General features: G+C 44.0%; 2 protein-coding genes across 2 annotated transcripts in view; one reads left to right on the forward strand and one right to left on the reverse strand.

Annotated features, from left to right (window-relative positions):
* Positions 1–12,866, forward strand: part of CPSF7 (cleavage and polyadenylation specific factor 7) — a 22,890-nt gene continuing 10,024 nt past the window's right edge. The window contains 7 exon segments of the mRNA XM_027532489.1: positions 1–102; positions 725–833; positions 7,259–7,477; positions 8,306–8,409; positions 8,782–8,927; positions 12,019–12,303; positions 12,306–12,432. Of these exon segments, the coding sequence (XP_027388290.1) occupies positions 780–833; positions 7,259–7,477; positions 8,306–8,409; positions 8,782–8,927; positions 12,019–12,303; positions 12,306–12,432 (935 nt within the window). The 5' untranslated portion in view covers positions 1–102; positions 725–779.
* The window catches only part of TMEM216 (transmembrane protein 216), a 20,037-nt gene continuing 17,905 nt past the window's right edge, over positions 10,735–12,866 (reverse strand). Inside the window, exon 5 of the mRNA XM_027532494.1 lies at positions 10,735–10,894. Within this exon, the coding sequence (XP_027388295.1) occupies positions 10,870–10,894 (25 nt within the window). The 3' untranslated portion in view covers positions 10,735–10,869. The remainder of the gene's footprint in view (positions 10,895–12,866) is intronic.

Raw genomic sequence — 12,866 nt, forward strand, 5'->3', positions numbered from 1 at the left:
GCGTGTGACGCCGGCGGCGGGGGGGGGCGGGACCTGGGGCCGAGAGCGGTTCGCGCGCTTCGGGCCTAGTCCAGACTCGCCGCCGCCGCCGCCATATTCCCGGTAACGGGGGCGCGCGGCCGGGGGCCGGCTGGGCCGGAAGAGGGCTCGGGGACGGCGCTGAGGCGGGGAGGGGGTCGGTTGAGTTTGCGACAACCGGAGTTGGCGGGCGGCGGGAGGCGCGGGCCTTTGAGGGAGGGGGCCGAGGGCGTCGGGCCGGGTCTGTGGGGAGGGAGCGGGGCGGGCCTAGCCGGGGGCGAGGACTAAGGCCTGGGTGGGGAGCGGAGGTAGCTGGAGCTCCGGGAGCCGCAGGGACTCCTAGCCCGGGCTGCTTGGGGCCTCGGCAGGTGCGGCGGGCTGGGCCTGCGGGCTTCGCCGCGGTCGTTCTTCGCAGCGCCATCCGAGGGCCCGTAGGAGCAGAGGCCTGGACTTTCTCGTCGCGCCACGGGCAGCTGCGGCGCAGCTCCGGTCGGGCCCGAGGGTGATGGGCAGCGAGCCCCGCGAGCCCCGGTGGCCTGGGAGAGCGAGGGGCGGCGCGAGGCCGGGGGCGGGGCGGAGCGGGTGGGGCCGAGCTCGGACTGCCGGGATGCTGCGTCTCTGGAGACGGGAGGTTGGCAACCAGTGCCCTCCTTCCAGCCCGGGACCCTTATGCCTTGTAACTCTTGCTTCTTTCTGGATACCGCAGTGGCATCTTTCTTGCCTTGTCCGTTCTCCGGGCGCGAGATCTTCCTTCCGAAGCCATGTCAGAAGGAGTTGACTTGATTGATATATACGCTGATGAAGAATTCAATCAGGTGAGGAGTCCTCGGGAACAGTGGGATTTTCCTGTATCAGGCGAGGAATCTCTTGCAGCAAACTTGCAGGGGTCCCAAGCTCTGTCAGTGGTTGAAGATTTGCTCGGCCTGAACACACGTCTGTCAAATCTAAAATCTTCCCTCTAGCACAGACTTTCAAGACATATGCCTATTCCGTTTTATGTCAACTAAAGCCTGCAGGCTTAATTTTAAAACCTTTGATTTAAGAGCAAATAAAAATTAGGTTTAATAGAGTGGTATATCATCAACCTGTGGAACTTGCTCCTCCAGGAAGCCAGAGTTGAACGTCAGTCTCCTGGAAGACTGGCCACATTTAAAAATCAGAATTAGGTGTTCTGTAGCATCTACGAAGGCAATGTTGATACGTGTTCCTTTGAGAGTCTCTCAAATGGCAGCTGGAGAAATGTAGTACCCCTTCCCTCTATAAGGCAGTGCAAGTATGAAAGATAACTTTAACTTTTAATGTTAGTTGTTTTCCAGTTGTTTTCAGCCTGCCTTCTTTCAGAAGTAGCTTGACTCTGGTCTTGAGTAGTCCATAGGCTTTTTAATGTTAGTTTTTTAGTAATAAACTTTATTGATGATGTAATTGGTGGGAGGAGGTAAAGGTATTGGACAAACCAGTTCAGAAGCAGATAGAGACCCACTCACATACTCTTGAGTTCAGTTTGTTGATCTCTTTATGATATGTCAAGAAAATTATACAGTGATCTCCCTTGAAACAATCATCTCATATACAGGTCAATTCAGAAAAGATCTCAAGAATGTTCCAAAGTCTGTATTTAAAACTTAATATCCTGCCTGGATTATTTTCAGCACTATTCTCTTGAGTAAACTGGTTTTTCCCATTTTCATCTTTCAATGGCTATATGTAAGGACCTATAAAGAGGATTTAAAAAACAAAATCAGGCTAGAGAAGGAAAGCGGAGAAGGCAATGACAACCCACTCCAGTACTCTTGCCTGGAAAATTCGATGGATGGAGAAGCCTGGTACTGGTAGGCTGCAGTCCACTGGGTCGCTAAGAGTCAGACACGACTGAGCGACTTCACTTTCACGCATTGGAGAAGGAACTGGCACCCCCTCCAGTGTTCTTGCCTGGATGATCCCAGGGATGGGGGAGCCTGGCGGGCTGCCACCTATGGGGTCGCACAGAGTCAGACACGACTGCAGCGACTTAGCAGCAGCAGCGGCAGAGAAGGAAAGTGCTCTGATTGGACCCTGACTTTTTTTTTAACTTCTATTTTGTACTGGGGTATAGCCTATTAACAATGTTGTGATAGGGAAGGGACTCAGCCACACATGTACCTGTTCTCTGCCAAACGTCACTCATATTCAGGCTGCCATAAAACATTGAGCAGAGTTCCATGTGCTATACAGTATGGACCCTGACTGATGTGAAGCAGCAGACAAGGTTTATATATGCCATTATGTGCCGTTTCTTTCACTTGGCAAAAGTTGATCATTTTCCCATGTCTTCTCAGGCAAACTGCAGTTGTCTACATGTGGCTGCTGCTTAACTTAAATACATGAAAATCTTTCTTTAAATTTCAAATAAGTCAATTATTTATGGATAAAAAGAAAGACTTAGCATATTTAGTTACTATTTACTTTCCTGAATTTTTCATATTTGAATCAAGACTCGTACTACTTTTTATGTTATTCTTTTAAATATAAGATAGCAAGAAAAAAGTCTCCTTTAATTCTTTTCTATTATTAATTTTAAAAACATCGTTTCCCCTTAATTTCATTATCTGTGGGTTGATGACAATACTGCTGATGATTCACTCTGGGAAATGGGTAGAACAGGGTCCTAGACCACAGGTCTAGCCACATGTGGTCTGAGAAGTGAGATTTCATAATCTCTTAAGCAGTATAGCTTGTTGGTCATAGACAAGACAGGTCTCATCCACTGAGTTGTTGGTCTCAACAATTTGATCTCTGGTCTCCTCAGTTAAATAGGACTTTTTTGTGTGTGAAATCAAGTAGATGTTTGTACTGAAACGACAATTTGGTACTTGGTTATGTTGAAGAAAGTATAGATTTTAAATGTTTTATGTCCTGGGGAAAGTCAGGAAAGGGTGCTTTTCCCCCCCACAAATGAGTTAATTTTAGCAAAGCTGGTTTTAGTAGAATTTGGAAGCTGCTGGAGAAGTGGTAAAAGCTCTGTTTGACTGGGATTCTTAGACATAAGCTTAGATTGAAGGCCAACAGTACAGATTGTGTTTTAGAATGTTACAGGAATGTTACTAATTCACCCCAACTTACCCCTCCCTGCACAAGAACCTTGTCATGTGTACTTTGCTCCCCAGGGGAAATAAGCACTGTTCCTAGATGGAACCCTGTGGTGCCGACTCCAGATATGTTACAGTGTGTGCTGCAAAATCGTCTTTTGCAGAGCTGCTTCGCTCCTGTTACAGAGGGAAACTTGGAGTTCTTAGGGTCTCTCTCAGGCTGAGGAGAGCAACTCGGAAAGTGACTGAAAGCTGCCGTCCCTGCTGAGTGTTTGGTCTCTTTTCTGTTTCTAGTGCTGAGACGGGCGCTTTGCACAGTATGCTCAGTTTCCTCAGCAAATAGTTACTGAGCTACTTCTGTTTGCTAGGCATCGTATTAGAACTAGTGAGATAAAAGGGGGAAGATGGATTTGTGTGCTCAAGAGGTTCCATTCCTGGTGGTCAACAGCAACGGACGGTGATAGGGAAGGAGAGTGAAGTGAGAATTGTGGAAATAGTAATCACAAAGCCAAGAGCATTGAGCTTTGGTTACAGTTATAAGAAAATTAAGTCACATAGGTTGCTTTAAGAAAAAGCTTTATTACTGTGTCTTCCCTGGTGGCTCAAACAGTAAAGAATCTGCCTGCAATGGAGGAGGCCTGGGTTCGATCCCTGGGTCAGAAGATCCCCTGGAGAAGGGAATGGAAACCCACTCCAGTATTCTTGCCTGGAGAATTCCATGCACAGAGGAGCCTGGTTGGCTGAAGTTCATGGTGTCACAAAAGAGTCAGACATGACTGAGTAACTAACGCTTTAGATATCAGGAAAGGGCTGGCAAGTAGGAACATTGAGCATTCAGGTGGGGAAGTTCTTATTTAAATTCAAAATCGTGCAAGTTCTCTTTTGTAAACCAAGAAGCTTCCTGAGACAATCACAGCTATTCCTCTGCTATAAAATGGAAACTTCTCTCTGGTATTAATTTAGTATTAAATACATCTTTTCTAATCTCCTTGAAATGAAATCCTTAACACCAATGCCTGTAAAATACTGTATTTTTCACTTAATTTGTAGAATTAGATTTTGCTTTAGCTGCATAAATAATCAGCTCACTTGGTAATCAGAAAAACCTCAGGTCCTTACCTCTTTTCTTGTCTTAGCCCCTTGATGTTGCTAGAAGATTTAGATGCAAATACATCTTGATAACATTATTTCTTCAACAAAATCTTCAACAGAATCCTCAATAGGTCTGCCATATGCATCAGAACAGTTCCTCCAAAATTCTTTGAACTGAGGTTCTGTGGCCCAGAGAGACCATTTGAATCTTGTGACAATTTTGCATTCCTTGAATCCTTTTGTATTTCTTAAAGTGGTAAAATAATCCATACACCAGAGTCTTCTGGGATTGGGACTGTCATATTCTCTAAGGAACCCCGAAAGAGTAGATTGTTCACTGAGGCTTACGGTATGGGAAATTTCCTGGTGATACCTTTGATCTCTGAGCTGCCCATGTCTGCATGTTAACTACTCAGTTATCAGCAATAGTCTTTGTATTAAAACGTTTCAACATGCATCTCTGAATCATAGATCATGGAAAGAATGCCACTTTGGTTCCACTGACCGTACAAGATTGTGAGTTTCCTTATTTAAGTTCCGTTTCACAATCCTTGATTAATTATAAAAAAAAAAAAAGTTATCCTGGTTTGAAGTAGTGTTGTTTTAGGGTTAGAGGATTGAAGAGGATCAAGTGGTTTCTAGGTCTTTTCTACACCTTGAACTATAAGAGCAAGTCATATGTAGTGCATGAATAAATAAATGATTTGTCTAGAGTTATGATTGTTTGAGACTTAGACTGTCAAATATTTTACACACAAAATATTGAGTTACTAGCTGTGACTTTCTTCACCTTTTAAATTCATTATCCACCCTGTACTCTCCAGTGTTAGCAGCTCCCCATCATACTCATCTTTTTTTATGCAAGGTCCTTATTTATAGATTTGACTACCTAAGATAGTCTTCTTGTGTTTATTTACCTCCCTGATTCTTTTTCAGGCTCTTCTCTTTCTGAGATTTTTACAAGGTTCAAGCTCTTTTCCTTTGGGCTTCTTAACAGTATCTGTAACATTTGAAGTTATTTACATTATCTTGCTGTGGATGTTCTTCCCTTTTACTTCAGATAAACTGAGAACTATAAGATTGTTTCCAAAAGTTTCTGTTGGTATGTAGGTCTAAGAATGTATTTTGTAGTGAGTCCTCTAGTTGCACTCCAGAATCAGGAATTCTTGTGATGGATTTGAAGGGAGAAAGTTACTGCAGCTTCCGCACCTGAGGTGCATTAGGAGAGATGATTCACCTTCAAGGAACTAAGCAAGTTGCCAAATAAGGTTCTTTTTTTATTCCCTTTGTATGGATCTTTATTCCCATTTTTAAAAGACAGCAATGACATGAATGAGCTATAGTGTCCCTAAAACACTCCAATGTCTCCTTGTATCTGTTTTTTGGCAGTTTCATCTTTAGCACTGTTTGGATGTTTAGACTATTACCTGGGGGGTGGCGGGGGGAAACAACTTGTCTGATCCTTAAAAGATCCTCTCTAAGATAATAACACTGAAAACTCTGAAACATTAAGTTCCCTTAATAGTAGTTCTTATGATTTTAGGAGTTTTGATATGTGTTACCTTGGTCTGCTATAATACTAAAAATGGGCTGACTTGTAAACAACAAATTTATTTCTCACAGTTCCAGAGGCTAAAAGACTGAGATCAGGTTTGTGTTCTGGTGAGCAGCCTCTTCCAGTTGCAGCCTCTGCCAGCTTGTATCCTCACATGATGGAGAGCAGAGCAAGCAAGCTCTAATTCTTACAAGGGCACTAATACATTTCATAGGCTCCACCCTCAAGACCTCATCTCATTTTAATTACCTCTCAAAGGCCCCGCCTCCTAATACCATCACACTGGGGAACAGTGTTTCAATGTGGGTGTGTGTGCTCAGTCATTTCTGACTCTTTGTGACCCTATGGACTCCTCTGTTCATGGGACTCTCTAGGAAAGAATACTGGAGTCGGTTGCCATGCCATCCTCCAAGGGATCTTCCCAACCCAGGGATTGAACCTGTCTGTGTCTTCTGCATTGGCAGGTAGATTCTTTACCACTGTGCCACCTGGGAAACCCTTCAAGGAGGTGTGTTGCGGGGCGCGGGGGGGCCACATTCAGTCTGTAACAGTAATATATAACACAGACAAAAAGTGTATCTCACCTATCTTCCAGAATGCACGTTCATATTCTAAATGGTTAGTGTAATACAGCTTTATGATATGGGTGCTTGTTCTGTTTCCTGAGCTTTATGTTTTAGAAAACTTTGACTGCTTTTGTATATCATTAGATATCTCTGGTATTGTTCAGAGATGTTTCTTATATAAACGTCATGGTAATGTGTTGGATCTGCACGTCATGCACTAGAACGTATAAAGGAAAATCCCCCAATTATTCACTTCCTTTTTATTTTATTTATTTTTTGATGGTTAATAGAAAGATGGGATTATATACTGTGAGCTTTAGAGCGTTATTAAGTAGAATAGTAAGTTTTGTGTAACTCTTGATTTTGGAAATAGTGTAAGATGTTGAAAATTTCATTGGTATAAATGTGGTCTTGGGAAGCTGGCTTCCTGATAACAATAGCAGATGTATCTCTGTGCATTCTTGCTGTGCTGTGCTTAGTCTCTCAGTCGTGTCTGACTCTTTGCAACCCCATGGACTGCAGTCCAACAGGCTCTTCTGTCCTTAGGGATTCTCTAGGCAAGAATACTGGAATGGGTTGCCATGCCCTCCTCCAGGGGATATTCCCAACCCAGGAATTGAACCCAGCTCTCCCATGTGTTGCAGGCGGATTCTTTACTGACTGAGCCACCAGGGAAGCCCTGTGCATTCTTAGTGTGCTTGTTTAATTGTCCTGTACATTTTGAGTCTCACGGTTGATTAAAGCTAGAAACACTACAGACTCCTAATAGGGTCTTAAGAGAAACACCTACATAAACATAATTTTTAAAATTGTTTTACATGGGGAAGTTTTTTGAGTATGACAGGAAGTTTTTGTATGTTTTACAAAGTATTTGACTGTGGATTGTAAGTAAATGCGAGTAAAATAGAATGAACAAAATGAAAGGTTTTCAAACCCACCTTTGCCAATGCCTCATCTCTTAGGACCCAGAATTCAACAACACAGATCAGATTGACCTGTATGATGACGTGTTGACAGCCACTTCACAGCCCTCAGATGACAGAAGCAGCAGCACTGAGCCACCTCCTCCTGTTCGCCAGGAGCCATCTCCCAAGCCCAATAACAAGACCCCTGCAATTCTGTACACCTACAGTGGCCTGCGCAATAGGCGAGCTGCTGTCTATGTGGGCAGTTTCTCCTGGGTGAGCATGGGTAACCAAAAAGGCTTGGGTGGGCTGGAGGGAGAGCACTGGGAGGTGATGGCATTTTCAGAAACCACTGTTGCACTGTTTTGTGCTCTGATGGGGTTGGATTTCTTTTTCCTGGGATCAGGTTGGATTGATCTCTGAAAGAGAACTATCCTGAGGACGTACTGGTGCCGAAGAAAGCAATGATTAAGTGGGTAGTTGCTTTTTCTGCCATCTTGTTACCGCCCCTGACCCTGGGGCTTTATGTCTACCAGGGTCATCTGTGGGATGAGATTTCAGAGTGAACACCTTGAACTCTTGGTGGTCATTAGATGGTCCTGTGATAATGATGGGTGAGAGGGAGCAAAGACCTTGATAGCTGTAGTACACTCGGGGTAGGTGGTGATTGTTGTTTTGCAAAAGTTATTGTGTGACATGTTTTGGGGCTGGTGATGGGAGGTGGTTTTTTCCAAGTTAAGAATTGTATATACTGAGGGGGAAGTTGTTGACAGTGATCAACTCTGGCCTGTCAGATCTCCAACTAAAAGCTGCTAGTAATCAGTGTTTGAACTGATGATCCACATGGCAGTCAGAGTTAAAATAGGTTTTAATATTCTTAGTTTCAGATACGGGGATTGGGGCAGAGGTGGGTGGTTTGCAGTTCTGTCTGGGTGAGGACAATATTAAAACCTGCTCTCATTGACATCCTGATGGCCTTCTGGGTTTCCTTTGGGGGGTCGTGGTTATGACTAGACTCCTAGGTTTGGGGGAAGGGTTTGGGACATTCTGGGGGAGGGGGTATACCTCTTGACATTTCTTCCTTTTCCATCTTGCCGGCCCCAGTGGACCACAGACCAGCAGCTGATCCAGGTTATTCGCTCTATAGGAGTCTATGATGTGGTGGAGTTGAAATTTGCAGAGAATCGAGCAAATGGCCAGTCTAAAGGGTGAGGTCTGGATTTAAGAAGCCCCTTTTAGTTTGTAACCATTGGGATAACAGATCTGTACTGTTACTTTGGCCCTGTAATTTAATCCCTCCCACCCTGGCCCAGTTTACTGCCTTGGTTTTGACAAACCACCTTAGAATGGGGACCTCATTGTGAGGTAGGGGAACATCCATCCATTGAAGGGCAAAGAAAGCTGGTTTCTAATTTGAAATAAATGGTAACATTTTAGGCTGACACTTTTTGTTGTTGATAGTTTTGTATATATAATATAAGCAGGGTATCCTTTGCTTTACCAAAAGTGGAAGAGAATTTCTGTGTTTCTCTCTTGATTGTTTAGTAGATCTCACACATTTTTAATTTTTCTTCCTCAAGGTATGCTGAGGTGGTGGTAGCCTCTGAAAACTCTGTCCACAAATTATTGGAACTTCTGCCAGGAAAAGTTCTTAATGGAGAAAAAGTGGATGTGAGGCCGGCCACCCGGCAGAACCTGTCACAGTTTGAGGCACAGGCTCGGAAACGTGAGTGCGTCCGAGTCCCAAGAGGGGGTACGTGGAGACCATCTGTATGAAAAGGGGGTATTTTGTGGGTTTGTTTTCTGTGCTGTAGGCTTGGTCTACATTGTGGAGGAGTTTGAGGGAGGGTGGTAGTGATTATGGGTGGCAGCATGGCAGTGGGTGAGCTAAAAGTGAGACTTGTGTGCCAGGAGTCAGGTAGTTCAGGTTATGCATTTCTGCTGCTAACTCATGTGGCCTTGGGCAAGTCACTTTACTGTTTAGGGCCTACTTCCCCATTTGAACTGGACACAGTGTATAAAGTTCCTGTCACCTCTGAATTATGTGTTTACTATTTAAAAAATCAGTATATAGCAAATGGACTTACTTGTAAGACATGTTTCTCTATCAAATACTAAACAACCACAGTAAAATACAAATATGGTTACATAAAGATGGCTGTAATCTTGTTATAAACATACATTGGAAGGTACTCTTTAAGGAATCGACTGAAAGAAATGCTGGAGAGTAAAAATTTAACAGTGTTTTTCCAGCATTGACCAGGGGGGTTGGGTACCCTTTTGATTACCTGCTATTTTAGTTTGCTTGGCAAGTGTTTCCCATTAGTAAAGGATGTTGCATCATGCCACATTAGCCTGATGATGGTATGCCTTAAGCTCACGTTATTCCCTTTATTCTGACCCCGTTCTCACCAAGCCATCTTCTGATACTAATTTGGTTTCCCAACTAGGGTCTCCTACTGGGAAGAGAATGCACTGACCAGGTGACACGAGTATTCCAGTCTGCTTGGCAGTTGTATTTCTCATTGTAAATCACAAAATTGGCATTCTGGTTTAAGAATCAGTCTCTTGTGAATTTGAATAGTGTGAATCAATCTCCTAGGGTCCAGTCACCCCTGGGCCACTGTTAAAATCAGTGTCTGAACCTGTGAAACCTGGGAACCAGCTTTGGATTGTCATGACCTCACAAGGTGCAGCTACCCTGCAAGGCCATGCCTGAAACAGCCAACTGCCATTACTTGCCTCTTACTACAGTGGGGGTGATGGCAAAGTTTTGTTACCTACTTTCTGTAACTGCTTAAGTCCTTTTCTCAAAACAGTGCCTTGTGTTGATTGAGTAGTCTACTGGGACCTTGGATAGATTGATTGAAGGTGGAAATATGGTCACTTAACTCTTGCATAGGAATAGCTATGTTCTTATAACTAGATTGAGAGCCTAGATGGAAGTGTTGTGAGCTCCTATTGCTCTGTATTAGAGGACACAACTTTTTTCCTTGATAACATGAATTTTCAGAGTCCATTCTGTTTCAGAGTCTTTGTATGATTCAGCCCTCTTCTGACTTCCGTAAGATGTATAATTTTACATTTATATTGAACACCTAATTGTCCTAGCACCACTGGGCTGTTTACTCCTGGGTTTTACCTTTCTTTGCTGGAATGATGATGGTGATTGAATTGTTTTTCTGCTCTGTCATGTTGATATAATTGGACCCTGTTAATTCACTCAGTACAGCTGGTTGACATAGTCTGCTTAAAAATGGTTGCTACTCTTGGGACTTGTAGCCATAGCTACCAAAAAAAAAAAGAAAAAAACCTTTGCTGATGTGGGAACAGGAGCTGGGAAGGTAGCTAACTTTCAGGGGATTACACTTGCTAGTATTCTTTCTTCAGTTTGAGAGAACTCAGGGAAGAAGCAAGTTGCCATATGTGTGAGACATGAAAAGCACGAGAATGCTGGGGTAGGCACTGGTGATATACTACATTAGAGAAACCAAGGTGGTTGCCAAAGGGATTAATTCCACTTAATGCTTTCATCGGGAGTTAGGGTTTACTAACAAGTTTTTGTTTAAGGAGCACTCTTCTTTTCTCCTCTTCACACTTGTCTCCTAATGGCATCGTTTTACATCCAAGACTCCCAAGGCCATGTGATCACATTCTTCTGTTGGATTTCATATCAGCCAGGCTGAGAGTAGACTATTAAATTGGAAAAAGGGAACAAGTTTAACCCAAGTGACTCAACGGTATCACAGCCATGTTTCCAGCAGTATGCAGACATGTTTTGAGTCCATTTTGCACAATGATATAACCACTGAACCATGATCATGTTCCTAGAAGGCTGCCCTGTGGGGTAGAGGGTTTGGACTGTTGAAATATAGTAGGAATTTCCCAGATTTCAGACATATTTTGTACCAAGCTTTTGCAAGGAGTCCCTGATGTCAGCTGTGTGCCATCTGCTCATTCTATGGGCTGATCTCATATGACCCCTGGTAGCTCAGACAGTAAAGCGTTTGCCTACAATGTGGGAGACCTGAGTTCGATCCCTGGGTCGGGAAGATCCCCTGGAGCAGGAAATGGCAACCCCCTCCAATATTCTTGCCTGGAAAATCCCATGGACTGAGGAGCCTGGTAGGCTACAGTCCATGGGGTCGCAAAGAGTGGGACACGACTGAGCGACTTCACTTTTTTGGCTTATCTCCCACTTTCTCTCATTTAACTTCTAGTCTTCCACTTCTTGTTCCGTGTCTCTTCCTCATCCCAGTTACCAGTTTTGGTACTTGGATGGAAGAAGTGTTGTTCATGCCCTGCCTGTCCCTCCTTTCCTCCAAATTTACTGGCCAAAGTGCCAAGGCAAAGAGAAAATTTCAAATAGATAGCAGGATAGAAAAGGGTAACTATTACAAGCCCAAGGAAAGAGTCCCTGAACTCCTACCAGAGAAAATGAGATTTTTAATCTGCTTGAATCCAGCTAAACAGTAATGAACATATTTCAGCACTGTCATTTTTCTCGTGGGTTATTAAGAACCTTCTGCATTTAAAAACAGAAAACAAATTTAAGGATAATTTAAATGTGAAGCACTGAGAGTTCTAGATAAAGAGAATTCTTTAGCACACAGAATTTAGGGTGGTACTGCTTCCTGGGTTTATGTCTGAACTAGGCTGCCTCTTACCTTTCTGAGGCAGTAGGTGATTTTACCTTCTTCCTCAGCCACCTGTCACCTTCCTTAGTGTGGTGTCAGATGACTCTTGGTGACGGATGAACTTGTCCCATGGTTATGTTTAAGACTTGGGCAGTAACGGTAATTCTTTTTTCTTCATAGGAATACCTCCACGGGCCCACTCCCGAGATTCTAGTGATTCTGCTGATGGACGGGCCACACCCTCTGAGAACCTTGTGCCCTCATCTGCCCGTGTGGATAAGCCCCCCAGTGTGCTGCCCTACTTTAATCGCCCTCCTTCAGCCCTTCCCCTGATGGGTCTGCCCCCACCCCCCATTCCACCCCCACCACCTCTCTCCTCAAGCTTTGGGGTCCCTCCTCCTCCTCCTGGCATCCACTACCAGCATCTCATGCCCCCTCCTCCTCGATTACCTCCTCATCTGGCTGTACCCCCCCTGGGGCCATCCCACCTGCCCTTCACCTCAATCCAGCCTTCTTCCCCCCACCAAATGCCACAGTGGGGCCTCCACCAGATACTTACATGAAGGCCTCAGCACCCTATAACCACCATGGCAGGTAAGGACTATCTTGTTCCTTTCAAATCTGAGCCAGGCATAGCAGGGTAGACAGTGTGTTAAGTTTGTTTTCTTCTCCCCAAGGAAGTAAGTGAGCACTGAACTATTATTTTCTTTTTCCCTTGTGGAAATTCTGTTGTCATAGTATTGAGTCCTGGGAAATAGTTAACTACCTGTTAGAGAATGTTTTTATTTGGTATTTTGTTTGCATCTTAACCTCTCACCCAAACTGTGTCCTTTGTATCCCCTTTTCAGGTGGTTGATTAAGTTGAGTGCTCTGAGTCACTGTTATGAGTGCTACGAGTGTCTAGCACTATGGGGTCGTGCCAGAATTACAAAAGTATACCACATAAATCCTGTCTTTAGAGAACATGAACATAGAAAACATGTGAACAGGCTTAGAATCATTTCAGACAGCATACAGGAGAGTGTAAT

The sequence above is a fragment of the Bos indicus x Bos taurus genome, chromosome 29, assembly GCF_003369695.1.
Source record: "Bos indicus x Bos taurus breed Angus x Brahman F1 hybrid chromosome 29, Bos_hybrid_MaternalHap_v2.0, whole genome shotgun sequence".
Taxonomy (NCBI): Eukaryota; Metazoa; Chordata; class Mammalia; order Artiodactyla; family Bovidae; genus Bos; species Bos indicus x Bos taurus.